This window comes from Anomaloglossus baeobatrachus, chromosome 1 (assembly GCF_048569485.1).
Source record: "Anomaloglossus baeobatrachus isolate aAnoBae1 chromosome 1, aAnoBae1.hap1, whole genome shotgun sequence".
In the NCBI taxonomy this organism is placed as follows: Eukaryota; Metazoa; Chordata; class Amphibia; order Anura; family Aromobatidae; genus Anomaloglossus; species Anomaloglossus baeobatrachus.
Genome location: NC_134353.1, coordinates 383,020,240 through 383,032,873, shown reverse-complemented (window position 1 = coordinate 383,032,873; position 12,634 = coordinate 383,020,240). Strand labels below are relative to the sequence as shown.

The 12,634-nt window shown below is 41.9% G+C and overlaps 1 protein-coding gene across 2 annotated transcripts in view; it reads left to right on the top strand.

Annotated features, from left to right (window-relative positions):
* The window catches only part of RANBP3 (RAN binding protein 3), a 114,999-nt gene that overhangs the window by 41,305 nt on the left and 61,060 nt on the right, over nt 1–12,634 (top strand). Inside the window, exons 5-6 of one of the 2 annotated variants that reach the window (XM_075352519.1) lie at nt 4,993–5,064; nt 10,574–10,639. In XM_075352519.1, the coding sequence (XP_075208634.1) occupies nt 4,993–5,064; nt 10,574–10,639 (138 nt within the window). The remainder of the gene's footprint in view (nt 1–4,992; nt 5,065–10,573; nt 10,640–12,634) is intronic. The other variant, XM_075352520.1, reaches the window with a different exon arrangement.

The window sequence follows — 12,634 nt, the reverse complement described above, 5'->3', positions numbered from 1 at the left end:
AAGCGATAAAGAAATCTAGATTGTGAGCCCCAATGGGGACAGTGATGATGGCTGTAAAGTGCTATGGAATGTGATGGCACTATGTAAGCAAGCATAATAACGTTGCCTTCACTATCAATTACAGCTTTACAATGATGTCTACTGCTGTTCACAAGTAGTTCTTTTCTGCTGAGACATGGCATCCCACAGGGCGGCGCTCAGGTCATAGAGCTTCTGGGGTACAGAGTTATGAGCCTCTACAAAGCTGCTCAGCTAATCCCATAGGTTTTCCTTGAGATCCAGGTCTGAAGAAAGGGTAGACCTCCATTTGAGGTACCCCAGTCTCCAGCAGTAATTCCCTAATGATGTGACCTTGATGAGCTGGAGCATTGTCGTCCATGAAGATAAAATTAGGCCAGAGTTGTTCATCCAGAGGCACAATGGCTGGATTAATGATGTTACAAGTGCATCTCAATAAAATAGAATATCATCAAAAAGTTAATTTATGTCAGTAATTCAATACAAAAAGGGAATCACATATATTAGTCATTACAGAGGGATCTATTTCAAATGTTTATTTCTGTTAATGTTGAGGATTATGGCTTACAGCCAATGAAAACCCAAAAGTCATTATCTCAGAAAATTAGAATATTGTATAAGACCAACTGAAAAATTATTTTAAACTCAGAAATGTTGGTCAACTGAAATGTATGTACAGTAAATGCACTCAATACTGGGTCATGGCTCCTTTTGCATGAATTACTGCACCAATGCGGCGTGGCATGGAGGCGCTCAGCCTGTGGCACTGCTGAGGTGTTATGGAAGCCCAGCTTACTTTGATAGCAGCCTTCAGCTCGTCTGCATGGTTGGGTCTGGTATCTATCATCTTCGTCTTGACAATACCCCATTGATTATGGGGTTATGGTCAGGCGTGTTTGCTGGCCAATCAAGCACATTGATACTGTGCTTGTTAAACCAGGTATTGGTACTTTTGGCAGTGTGCACAGGTGCCAAGTCCTGCTGGAAAATGAAGTTTCCATCTGCAAAAAGCTTGTCGGCAGAGGGAAGCATGAAGTGCTCTAAAATGTCCTGGTAGACGGCTGCACTGACTTTGGTCTTGATAAAACACAGTGGACCTACACCAGCAGATGACATGGCTCCTCAAACCATTACTGATCGTGGAAACTTCCCACTAGACCTCAAGCAGCTTGGATTGTGGTCTCTTCACTCTTCCTCCAGACTCTGGGACCTTGATTTCCAAATGAAATGCAAAAGTTACTTTTCATCTGAAAACACCTTGGACCACTGAGCAACAGTCCAGTTCTTTTTCTCCTTCGCTGAGGTAAGACACTTCTGGATTTGTCTATTGGTCCTGAGTGGCTTGACACAAGGAATGTGACACTTGTAGCCCATGTCCTGGATACGTCTGTGTGTGGTGACTCTTGAAGCACTGACTCCAGCAGCAGTCCACTCTTTAAATCTTCACCAAACTTTTGAATGGACTTTTATTAACAATCCTATCAAGGCTGCGGTTATCCCTGTTGCTTGTGCACCTTTTTCTACCACATTTTTCCCTTCCACTCAACTTTCCATTAATATGCTTGGATACAGTACTCTGTGAGCAGTCAGCTTCTTTAGCAATGACCTTTTGTGGCTTTCTCTCCTTGTGGAATGTGTCAATGACTGCCTTCTGGACATCTGTCAAGTCAGCAGTCTTCATGATTGTGTAGCCTACTGAACCAGACTAAGGGACCATTTTAAACACTTAGAAAGCTTTTGCAGGGGTTTTGTGGTAATTGTTCTTGGTTTCTGAGATAATGACTTTTGGGTTTCATTGGCTGTAAGCCATGGTCATCAACCCTAAACAGAAACACTTGAAATAGATCACTGTTTGTAATGACGCTATATAATACATTTCCCTTTTTGTGTTGAATTACTGAAATTAACTTTTTGATCTAATTTATTTAGATGCACCTGTACATATCCCTATGCTAATTTGTTAATTGCATTAAGGCCCAGTGCCCACGCTGTGTAGTTTTGATGCGTATTTTCAGAAATCTGCAGCAAAATCTGCATGTCCATTGTGAAGCCAGCAAAGTCTGTAAGAATTCAGAAGTGCTGTGCCCACGTTGCTTATTTTTCCCTTGCATATTCGGTGCAGATTGGGTGCAGATTTCTGAAAATATGCGTCAAAATCCATGTAAAAATACGCAGCGTGGGCACAGGGCCTAAGGGGATATTCATAAAGAACTGCTCACTGTTTTTTTGGCACTACATTTGGTTAAATATATAGAAGTGTAATAGTTATGTAAAGTTCGAAGAATGGTATCATCCTCCTGTATCCACCATACAATTATCAGAAACTAATTAATTGTCTGGCACTCGCCCTTCGCAAAAAGTGCCTTTTTCGTAACAAAAAAAACTTTTTTGCATAGCTAAATCAAGTAGATGATGGTCTTCAAGGTTTTCTGAGCTTCCGTTCATTATCAGTGGAGGTACTTGAAATACATGACAGCTGAGATTTTGCCCATTCCTGTAATTTTTGTGTAATCTCCCTTGATTTGGACTTCCTCTCACTGATTTCACCTATATATAAACTTCTGACATATGCTGTCATAGCATCCCAGACAGTGTGAATAGAGCTTGGACCTATGTGTACTGTTAAATGTTCCAAGGATACGTTCACACAGTGAGCCTCCAGTGATCGGATTAAACTGCAACAGTCCACTTATTTATCCCATCTATACTTAATCTGTAACTGTACCTGCAGAGGGGAATGATGTGAGATACTTCTAGGCATGCATTCAACATTCTCTACATAGGACTATTTATGCAAAGTCTCTATTCTAGAGGACAAATGGTATGTTGAGTAACAAGAATACTGCTTTGTTGTATGTTCACTCACCAAATATCCACCAAACCCATTTCTGAAGGCATTCTTGATAATGTCTGTGTTGCTGTGTGGAACTTATCCCAATGTGCGTGTAAATACATGGTAAAATCCCCTATTTAGAGTTTTAATACCTGGGAATGTACATATAAAGGGGAGAATCCCTTTTAACACCTCACCAGAGTATGGAGGAGGCATGTATAGAGCCATTATGATTACTGAGATGTTCTATATAAAGCCATGTATAGAAACTGATTGGCCCTCCAAGTCCAACGCCACTCTTAGACATGAAAGTTATTGCCTTGAACCATGAGGCTCACACCGCTTGAATGGGTGGACTGGACTGAGTGGTATTCACATGACCTCCATCGGCAATGTAGCAGGTGTGTTCCTCTTTACCATGAGTGTCTGATAAACATTATCGCTGGGTGATATTTACTCAGCCACAAATACACTGCAGACACCTATGGATTTACCAACGCCTAATATTCCATGCTATGCCATATATGTTTTGCTACTTTGGACGATATTTTACGTAATTGACAGGATATATCTTATGTGACCATATCGGTCTTGATCTTTTGGGCATTATGTGGAGAGAAATAAAACCATGAAGAACAGAACAATTTAACAGACAGTACTTAGATATTCTGCCCACACTAAGAGAATTGGGACCACTTGTTACTCTGTGCACGTGTGACACAACCGCGTCAGTAACAAGCTTTACAAGAATACACTGTGCAGAATTATTAGGCAAATGAGTATTTTGATTACATAACTTTTATACATGTTGTCCTTCTCCAAGCTGTATAGGCTGAGAGCCAACTACCAATTAAGTAAATCACGTGATGTGCATCTCTGTAATGAGGAAGCGTGTGGTGTAATGAAATCAACACCCTATATAAGGGGGGGCTTAATTATTTGGCAACTTCCTTTCCTTTGGCAAAATGGGTCAGAAGAGAGATTTGACGGGCTCTGAAAGTCCAAAATTGTGAGCTGTCTTGCAGAGGGATGCAGTAGTCTTGAAATTGCCAAACTTTTGAAGCGTGATCACCAAACAATCCAGCGTTTCATGGCAAATAGCCAACAGGGTCACAAGAAGTGTGTTGGGCACAAGGTGCAAAATAACTGCCCATGAATTGAGGAAAGTCAAGCGTGAAGCTGCCAAGATGCCATTTGCCACCAGTGTGGCCATATTTCAGAGCTGCAATGTTACTGGAGTATCAAAAAGCACAAGGTGTGCCATACTCAAGGACATGGCCAAGGTAAGGAAGGCTGAAAAACCACCACCTCCGAACAAGAAACATAAGATAAAACGTCAAGACTGGGCCAAGAAATATCTTAAGAATATTTCAAAGGTTTTATGAACTGATGAAATGAGGGACTCTTGATGGGCGAGAGACTGGATCAGTAAAGGGCAGAGAGCTCCTCTTTGACTCAGACGCCAGCAAGGTGGAGGTGGGGTACTGGTATGGGATGGTATCATCAAAGATAGGTCCTCCAAAAAAAATGTTTTTAAGCTGTTCTCAGGATTGCTCACGGTGAGAAGCAGGAGCAAAGTGTAGTGCATCTGCCTCACATACCTACCAATAATAATACAATGGTCTGCACTCAGACTAAAGCAGATGATGGTGCATGTGAAAAGACGGCAATGCCCTAAAGTCAGATAATAATGAATTCAATGCACTCAAATTTGTGAATTTGCAAAGAGTAAAACAATAATTTATTGGAGCAAAGTGGTAAAGCAAACCTCCGATGACGTTTCGACCCACCGGGTCTTAGTCAAGTCTCTTTATAATGGGTGACTGTAGGGTGAAGGATGACGTGCACTGAGGCACTGAAGTATATGGAAAAGGTGCCTTGAGGATATGTGATTTACCACTTTGCTCCAATAAATGTATTGTTTCACTCTTTGCAAACTCACAAATTTGAGTGCAGTGAATTCATTATTATATCACATACCTGCCAGGCCACGCGCCCTGTAAAGTAAGCTTCTAGCTTAATGGGAGCTCCAATCTAATTCCCCTTTTAGCATTGCTTTTTTAAATGTATTGGTAGCAAGAACTTTGTCTTAAGTAATTTGTCTGAATTTATTTGGTGAATTGTGACCTTTTATATTTTAGTGACGAAGAACAATGTCTTCATGCCATCCAGCTTTTGTCAACCTTCCACAGGGAACTCTGATTCTGAACCAGGTAAGCAGTACGCTACATATCCTCCTGTAGTCCTAACTGTGACTAGTGGGCATATCATTTTGGCTGGACTGTAAGAATCAGTCACCTTGCGGCTGCTTCCATTGGAGGACATTTGGGAAGATGTAGAATCTTTCTCTTGGTCAGCAACCCAACCATCCTTGTCCTTGTTTTGTCCTGGTTCTAGAAGTCCTGTTTTGATCTCCATAGTTTTCCTTTTTTGTTCTCCATAAACCACACCTGCATTAGTAAATAAGTATGTGAATTTGTTTAGTGCTTCCTACTCTAACTTTGTCTGTAGATGTAGTTTTTTGTTTCGTGTGACTGTCAAATTTGATTTAAAGCAAAATTTAAACAGAATGTGCTATAAATGTTTGTTTGATAGGAGGTCCTATTTATGGGCGCTACACACTTCTTGAAAACAGGTTGTCTTTGCTGTACTAGGAACAAAGACATGGGTGTGCCTCTTTTCAACCATTTCCATGAGAGGTTAAACAAATTAGAGAAACCCATGCTACTTGGTGGTTTTTCAAAACTCCAATAGAAATGAACGTATAATCATTGCATGTTCAACCCTCTTCCTTCCAACAGAAGATTGGGGCCCTGTTTGTTTTTTGCATAGATGTGGGACCTGCAGGTATCAGGCATGGATATTTTGAGAATATCTGAGATCGTCATACACACTAGGGTTCATGTTTTTGGAAGAAACCAGAGTAAATGAACGCATAGGAGAGCATACTTCCACAGAATGTTTTTCAGGACATCTAAGGGGGAGGGTGGCATTTCTCCTGGTGGAGAGTGACCTACTGCTGTAAGGAGTCTTGTAGGCCATGCAGTGCTCCTCTGAGAAATTAAAATGTGCAAATAAAGTTGTCAGAAGGAAGAGTATTTGATCTCTGGAGCAAAATCGGAGCTCCTGCTTTGGAGGAGCAACACCCCCAAATAAGAGTGCAAATGAGGTTTCTGGTTTAGCTTCTTGTCCTAAGTTATGTGGCATGGCTCATTAAAGAGAAACTCTCAGCAGCATTTTGCTATCTAAAGCACAGACTGGGCCCAATTATCGCTGTTACACTAATTATAATGATACTTGTGAAGAAACCCATTTTGTAGATATTGTGTAAAGAGTGTTTTTGAAGTTTTCTTGCTATCAGAGCTTTGTCCATTGGGGAGGGCCTGTTAGACAGGCCTGTTGGTAGGGTATTCTGCACTGCCTCAACCCCTCTGCTGCCTCTGATGTCTTTATTATCTAACTGGGTTTAACTTTTGTGCCAGAGGCTGGCCTAGCCACGGGCAGCAGTTGTGAACATTAATCTCCTGAAAGTCTTCTTCAGGAAAATGGAGCTGGTGGCAGCACATGCACTGATTTCCATCTTTGCTCAGTGATGAACGAAGATCATGCTCCGCCACTAGCAACATTTTACTGAAGATCAATGAGGTCTATCTGCGCAAATGCTGCCCGTGGCTAGGATGATGCCAATGCGAAACTTAAGCAAAGAAGACTATAGACGAGCCTGCATTGCCGAATACCCTACCCACAGGCCGGCCCCAATGCACGATGCTATGATTCCAAGAAAACTTCAAGCATGCATTACACAATCTACAAAATGAAATTTCTTCAAGTATCATTTTAATCACACCAACAGCGCCAATATAGCCCTGTCTGTAATTTAGAGAACCTTTTCAGCAGGATTTTGCTAAGACCTTTTCAACATTGCACATACCAGTACATCCTATTTTGCAGTGCGTTCCCGTTACAATCATATGGGCACAGGAGCTGTGCACGTGCGATCGCTGCCGGGAGCTCAGCATAAGTGATAGCCGAGCTCCTGCTTTCACAGCCAGGGACATTAAACATGAAAAACCTCTAAAATTTCTGAATGGCTGGTTTTTGCTCATTCTGCCTCCCAAAAAAAACCAGAATAAAAAGCGATCAAAAAAGGTTGTGCCCGAAAATTGTACCAATAGAAATGTCAACTCATACCGCAAAAAAAGCATGACTGTCGGCAGAAAGATGAAGAAAATCTAGCTCCAATAATATGGTGATATGAAAACTTTTTTAAAGCGTATTTTTAGTGTATGATAGTAGTCACAGTGGCGAGATAACATGCTAAATGGGCAGACTAGTTGGAGAATGAACACCCCTGCAGCTAGTCACAGCCCTAATTAGCATCTCAAAAACTGTCTTAAATACTTTTTTTCTAAAGATCTATTTGTGTGCTACGACAGTGAAGGAAAGAAGTATTTGATCCCTTGCTGTTTTTTTGTTTTTTTTTTGTTTTTTTTTTGTACGTTTGCCCACTGACATAGACATGAACAGTCTATAATTTTAAGGGTAGGTTAATTTAAACAGTGAGAAAATATCCAAAATAAAATCCAGAAAATCACATTGTATAAATCATATAAATATATTTGCATTGAGAAATAAGTGTTTGATCCCTTTGGCAAACAAGACTTACTACATGGTGGCAAAACCCTTGTTGGCAAGCACAGCAGCCAATGGTTTTTGTAGTTGATTAGGTTTGTGCACAGGTCTGGAGGAATCTTGGTTTACTCCTCTTTGTAGATCATCTCTAAATCATGAAGATTTTGAGGCTGTCTCTTGGCAATTCTGAGCTTCAGCTCCCTCCATAAAAGTTCTATAACTAGGCCACTCCATGACCTTAATGTGCTTCTTTTTGAGGCATTCCTTTGTTGCCTTGGCTGTATGTTTTGGGTCATTGTTTTGCTAGTAGACCCAGCTACGACCCATTTTTAATGTCCTGACGGAGGGAAGGAAGTTATCCCTCAGGATTTATGGTACATGACTCCATCCATTGTCCCATTTGATGCGGTGAAGTTGTCCTGTGCCCTTAGCAGAGAAACATTTCCATGGTTTCCACCTCCATGCTTGACAGTGGGGACGGTGTTCTTTGGGTCATAGGCAGCATTTCTCTTGCCCCAAACACGGCGAGTTGAGTTAATGCCAAAGAGCTCAATTTTTGTCTCCTCTGACCACAGCACCTTCTCCCAATCACTCTCAGAATAATCCAGGTGTTCATTGGCAAACTTTTAGACGGGCCAGCACATGTGCCTTCTTGAGCAGTGGGACTTTGCAGGCACTGCAAGATTTTAAGCCATTACGGCGTAATGTGTTACCAATGGTTTTCTTGGTGACAGTGGTCCCAGCTGCCTTGAGATCATTAACAATTACCCCCCCCCATGTACTTTTAGGCTGATCTCTCACCTTCCTCATGATCCTGGATACCTCATGAGGTGAGATTTTGAATGGTGCACAAGATCGATGTTGATTGACACTCATTTTATATTTCTTCCATTTTCTTACTATTGCACCAACAGTTGTCTCCTTCTCATCCAATGTCTTACTTATGGTTTGTAGCCCATTCCAGCCGTGTGCAGGTCTATGATCTTGTCTCTGACTTCTTAGAAAGCTCTTTTGGTCTTGCCCTTGTGATAGAGGTTAGTCTGACTGAGTCTGTGGAAAGGAGTCTTTTATACAGGTGACAATTTGACAGCTGCCTTTAATGCAGGTAACAAGTTGATTAGGAGCCAGAACTCTTAATGGTTGGTAGGGGATTAAATACTTGTTTCTCTGAAAAATCCAAATAAATGTATAAGTTATACAATGTCCCACAAAATATTTAAAGCATTAAAATTAAGTTTAAAAAATGCAAAATTTTCAACAAAATTCCAATATTTTTCACAAGTTAAAATTTAAAAAGTGTGAACCTAAATTTACCGCTAACATGAAGTATAATGTCAAGAAAAAAAGTCTCAGAATTGCTGGGATCCGTTGAGTGAGTTATTACCTCATAAAGTGACACTGGTCACAATTGTAAAATTTGGCCTGGTCAGGAAGGAGAAAACAGCCTGGGGGTGAAGGGGTTAGGCCTTGTGCGCACTAGGCGTTTTTAGCGGCGTTTTTTACCGCGTTTTTGTGCTGAAAACGCAGTGACATTGCTTCCCCAGCAATGTCTATGGGTTTTCATAAGTGCTGTCCGCACACATATATTTCATGAAATAATTAAAAAAAAGGGCTTCTCTATATTTTTGGTTCCCAGCCGGGTACAAATAGGCAGCTGGGGGTTGGGGGCAGCCCGTACCTGCCTGCTGTACCCGGCTAGCATACAAAAATATGGCGAAGCCCATGTCATTTTTTTTTTCTTTTTGGGCAAAAAACTGCATACAGTCCTGGATGGAGGATGCTGAGCTTTGTGGTTCTGCAGCTGCTGTCTGCTCTCCTGCATACACTAGTGAATGGAGGATGCTGAGACTTGTAGTTCTGCAGCTGCTGTGTGCTCTCCTGCATACACTAGTGAATGGAGGATGCTGAGCCTTGTAGTTCTGCAGCTGCTGTCTGCTCTCCTGCATACACTAGTGAATGGAGGATGCTGAGACTTGTAGTTCTGCAGCTGCTGTCTGCTCTCCTGCATACACTAGTGAATGGAGGATGCTGAGCCTTGTAGTTCTGCAGCTGCTGTCTGCTCTCCTGCATACACTAGTGAATGGAGGATGCTGAGACTTGTAGTTCTGCAGCTGCTGTCTGCTCTCCTGCATACACTAGTGAATGGAGGATGCTGAGACTTGTAGTTCTGCAGCTGCTGTCTGCTCTCCTGCATACACTAGTGAATGGAGGATGCTGAGACTTGTAGTTCTGCAGCTGCTGTCTGCTCTCCTGCATACACTAGTGAATGGAGGATGCTGAGACTTGTAGTTCTGCAGCTGCTGTCTGCTCTCCTGCATACACTAGTGAATGGAGGATGCTGAGACTTGTAGTTCTGCAGCTGCTGTCTGCTCTCCTGCATACACTAGTTCTGCAGCTGTCTGCTCTCCTGCATACAATGAACATTTTGAAGAAGGAAATGACATCAGACCTTTTTTTTTTTTTTTTTTTTTTTCATCAACAATCTTTAATGGCATTGTGCACTGATTAAAAACGCAGTGAGTAAAAACGCAGCAAAAAACGCACCAAATCGCGGCAAAAACGCATGCGTTTTTGCCACGTTTTTTAGCCGCGGGTGCGTTTTTTTTAGACAAAAACGCACATAGAAACGCAGCGTGAAAAAAACGTCTAGTGCGCACATACCCTTAGAGTCAATTTTGGCTTTTAGGATTGTTACATCCAATAGATGGTGCCAGAGATCAAATCCTCTTCAGTCTTTAGAGGCAATTAGCATATGTCAGGACAGGCATTTTTTTCAACTTGGTAAATAACCTTTGTTGGGAGCAGTCTCACTCGTATTACCGACATAGAGCAATGTGTGTCCTGTCCAGACCCCGAAAACCGCAGCCATTCCATCCGAAGACCCTACAAGAATTGTATAGCTCCAGTTTAATGAGTGGAGCCGTCTGTGTGATCTCTACTGATGACCTGTACCCTGCTCAATGTACGTGATGATGTTACATTCACTTTATGGCTGCAGATCGTCCGTTTTTATTTTTCTTTATTGTTCTTTAGCCAGATTTTAAATAAGAAAATACTGATTTGCTAACTGCTCGTAATTTGTCTTTTTAGAGGAAAAAAACAGTGTCTTCAGACTTAAACCCCCCACACTTATTCACGGACAGGCCCCCAGTGCAGGTATGGATGTTTTTGGGTTTTTTTCATTTGTAGATTGGTGTATTTGTTTCTTTTGGAAGGGTCCCCTTTTGATGTAGTGTGTTTGGTCAAAACACAAAGCTTTGCACACAATATGTATCTTATGTGACCAGCCATGCATTGATTTCTACTGAGGGCTGGGTAAACTTGGCCTGTATACGCCATCGTACTGAACTTGACACACACACACACACACACACACACACACACACACACACACACACACACACACACACACACACACACACTAAAAGGTCCCATACAAATTAGACGAAAAGGCACTCAAACATCTAGATTGGATGACTGGCTAAGCCTGTATCTTATATTGGGGACCTCCTTCCCTCCCCTGGCATTTGATAGGGAATTTGCATTTCCCATCATTGTCTTCTGCATTGAAGACCTATGTTTATATGGGAGTCTAGAGAAACTGCTTTTGGCCAACAGCTGTCTAGTGTGTGTCTGTGTGTGTTAAAGCTGCTGATCAGACAGTATGATTGCACAGGTGTGCCTTAGGCTGCCAACAATTATAGGTCCTCTTAAATGTGCAGTTTTGCGCTATTGGGGAGAACTGGGGGATGGGGATGTGGTGTAAAAAAAAAAAAAAAGTCAGTCTGGTGTGACCACCATTTGTATCACGCAGTACAGCACATCTCCTTCGCATGATCAGGTTGTTGATAGTGATTTGTGAAATTTGGGTCCGCTCCCCTACAATGGCTGTGCGAAGTGCCTGGATATTGTCAGGAGCCTGAAAATGCTATTGCAGACGCTGATCCAGAGCATATCAAACCTGCTCAGTTGGTGACATGTCCGGGGCGTATGCTGGTCATGCAAGAACTGGGATGGTGCAACAATGGACCTCGTCACGATAGCGCTGTGCATTCAAAATGGCATCAATAAAATTCCCGTATTTGTTGTCTATAACATACGCCTGCCCATACCATAACACCACTGACACTATAGGCAACGCAATTCACAACATTGTCATCAGCAAACTGCACAACCACACAACACCACACACTGTCTGCCCTGTACAGTGAAAACCAGGATTCATCCATGAAGAGCACACCTCTCCAACATGCCAGACGCCATCAAATGTGAGAGTTTGCCCACTCCAGTCGGTTAAAGGGCACCTTTCAGTCAGGTGAAGACCTCAGTGAGGACGACGCACATGCAGATGAGCTTCCCTGAGACCGTTTCTAACAGGTTGTGCAGACATTTCTTTATTCTAACATTGTTGCAGCATCTGTTTAGCTGGCTGGTCTTTGGATGATCTTTGAGGTGAAGATGCTGGAGGTACTGGGCTGGTGTAGTTACACGTGTTCTACAGAGGCCGGTTGGAAGAATTGCCAAATACTCTGAAATGCCTTTGGAGATTGTTTATGGTAGAGAAAAAAAAAAACATTAAATTCATGGACAACCGCTCTAGTGGACATTCCTGCGGTCAGCATGTCAATTGGGCGCTCACTCAAAACTTGCAACATCTGTGGCATTGAGCTGTGTGATAAGCTGCACATTTTAGATTGGCCTTTTACTGTGGCCAGCCTAAGGCACACCTGTGTAACAGTCATGCTGTCTAATCAGCATTTTGATATGCCACAGTTGTGAGGTGGATGGATTATCTCAGCAATGGAGAAGAGCTCACTAACACAGATTTAGACTAATTTTTGAACAATATTTGAGAGCAAATGGCTTTTGTGTACATAGAAAGTCTTAGATCTTAGTGTTCAGCTTGTGAAAAAAGTGTTTTTATATTTTTGGTGTGTAAGTGGGTTTCATGGAACTTATATTTTTTTTTTTTTTTTTTTTTTTTTTTTTTTTTAACCCCCAAACATGAAAGTAAGGTTAATATAACTTTCTTCATCGTTCCTTATGGGAGACCCAGACCATGGGTGTATAGCTTCTGCTTCCGGAGGACACACAAAGTACTACACTAAAAAGTGTAGCTCCTCCCTCCGAGCATATACACCCCCTGGATGA